The sequence below is a fragment of the Alligator sinensis genome, unplaced genomic scaffold, assembly GCF_000455745.1.
Source record: "Alligator sinensis unplaced genomic scaffold, ASM45574v1 scaffold156_1, whole genome shotgun sequence".
In the NCBI taxonomy this organism is placed as follows: Eukaryota; Metazoa; Chordata; order Crocodylia; family Alligatoridae; genus Alligator; species Alligator sinensis.
In genome coordinates this window covers 758,653-760,501 of record NW_005841844.1, presented here as the reverse complement: position 1 = coordinate 760,501, position 1,849 = coordinate 758,653, and the positions used below count along the sequence as shown (strand labels likewise).

General features: G+C 48.6%; 1 protein-coding gene across 1 annotated transcript in view; it reads right to left on the bottom strand.

Annotated features, from left to right (window-relative positions):
* The window catches only part of NRG2 (neuregulin 2), a 353,306-nt gene that overhangs the window by 97,701 nt on the left and 253,756 nt on the right, over positions 1 to 1,849 (bottom strand). The window contains exon 4 of the mRNA XM_025206156.1: positions 14 to 86. Within this exon, the coding sequence (XP_025061941.1) occupies positions 14 to 86 (73 nt within the window). The remainder of the gene's footprint in view (positions 1 to 13; positions 87 to 1,849) is intronic.

Here is a 1,849-nt window from a genome sequence, read left to right as displayed (position 1 = left end):
CTTTCCCTAGCACATTCTCCGCTTCACAGCTATATTCTCCAGCATCTTCCAGTTTCACCTTATTGAACTGCAGTCTGGAAATTTTTCTGTTGAAAAATATAGTAGAAAATGTTACTTGACCATGACCTACATCTGTGAAATGATAAACATTCCCATCCCTCCTCCCTGCCATCTTGAGCAGTGGTTTTGTCTGAGCTCACAAGCTAAAAAGGTTTGGGCGTGGTTGGTATTTAGATGTGATATTTCCAAGAAAAATACAAGTGCTACCACAAGTACTTCTGGTGTGATTTAATACGCAATTCTCTTTCCTTCAACGCAGTACCTAATTAATGCTACTGAATGAAGTCAAGTGATGCTAACATGCTGTCTCTCAGATTAGAAATCCAAATCAAACTGTTAATGTAGTGTTACACTTTAATCCAGTAACTAGCAATCTAATTATCTCACATGGTATATGCAACACACAATGCTGAATACATATAAACCAGGGTGCTCAACCTCTGGCCCACCAGCCAGATCTGACCCGTGGGGCAACATAATCCAGCCCACGGGTCTCCCCTCAGTTCCAGAAATTGGGCGATGAGGAAATGGTAGCAATTAACACTGCCAGTCCTATCCTGACACCAAATTTCGAAGCCCTATATAGCTAGATCAGCCCTGGCCAGGCTGGCCTCAACCAAAGGGATCAAGCCTTGTTCTGCTACCCAGCTGAGCTGTTCCCACATGGCAACATTGGACTTTGGTCCCACCTGGGCCATTTCCATATGGCTGGATCAGCCCCTGGCTGAGCCAGCACCACAAACTAGATTGGGCCCACAGACTGGAGCTGGCCCACAGACAGACCTGGCACTGCTCATCTGGCCCACAGGCCAAAAAGATCAAGCACCACTGACAGACAATCAGGAGCTGTCAGAATGGGATTAAGCCCAAAACTGGTGGCATCAAAAACCAAAAGCCTCCTTTATTTTTAAGTACCATTTTCCTTCAAATAGGAAACAGACTTTTAAAAATACTTGTAAAGCTGGCTTTCATTTTAAATTCATATAAAAGGAAAAAGCAAGACGCTCCTATGTGCATCATATACAGTCTGCATTCTTCAAAATGTTTTTTTGCTGTTTTATTATTTTCTTATATGAATTTATACAACAGGGGTATGTCCGGAATATAGGTAAAACCAAGGGCCTTGTTATACATTACTCTGTGAGCTGCTCACATGTGGATCAGTGTCAGTGCTAGCTCGAGTTTGGAGCAGTGACACTGCAGGGGCCTGGAGGATTGAATGGTACAACTTACCACCCCACACACACTCCCAGCTCCCCCCTACCCCTTGGGGTCCCCTCCTTTACTTGTGACTACCTGTCCTGGAGGAGCAGGCAGGGAAAGGTTGACCTGCCTGCCAGCATTCCCTCCAAGCTGCGTGTGCACAGCTGCACGCAGTAAAAAATCATGTTGCACAATAACTTTTTAATGCCGCGCACAGTGGCTTACCGACGGGGGGGAGGGGGCCGTGGACCCCGGGCACTGGCCTGGGGGGACCACCCAGTGTCATAGGAAGGGGGTGCCGACACTCCCCCCACTGCCACTGCTGGCTTTGTTTCTGGCCACTCGCCACCCGCCCCAGCCCAGCCACAGGCTGCTGTGGGAAGGGGGAGGGCAAGCACACTGAGATACCCACGCATTCCCAGACAGGATTGCTCAAGGATCGCTAAACTTTAGAGGGAACATGGCTGCCTGCCCAACTCCTGCTGCCACTGCCCAGATGTTGCTCTTCTCCATTGAGCAGGGTCCAAAGGACAGCAGTGGTAGTGGCAGCCAGGCAGGGAGATTAACTCTTCCCTGCCTGCTACCC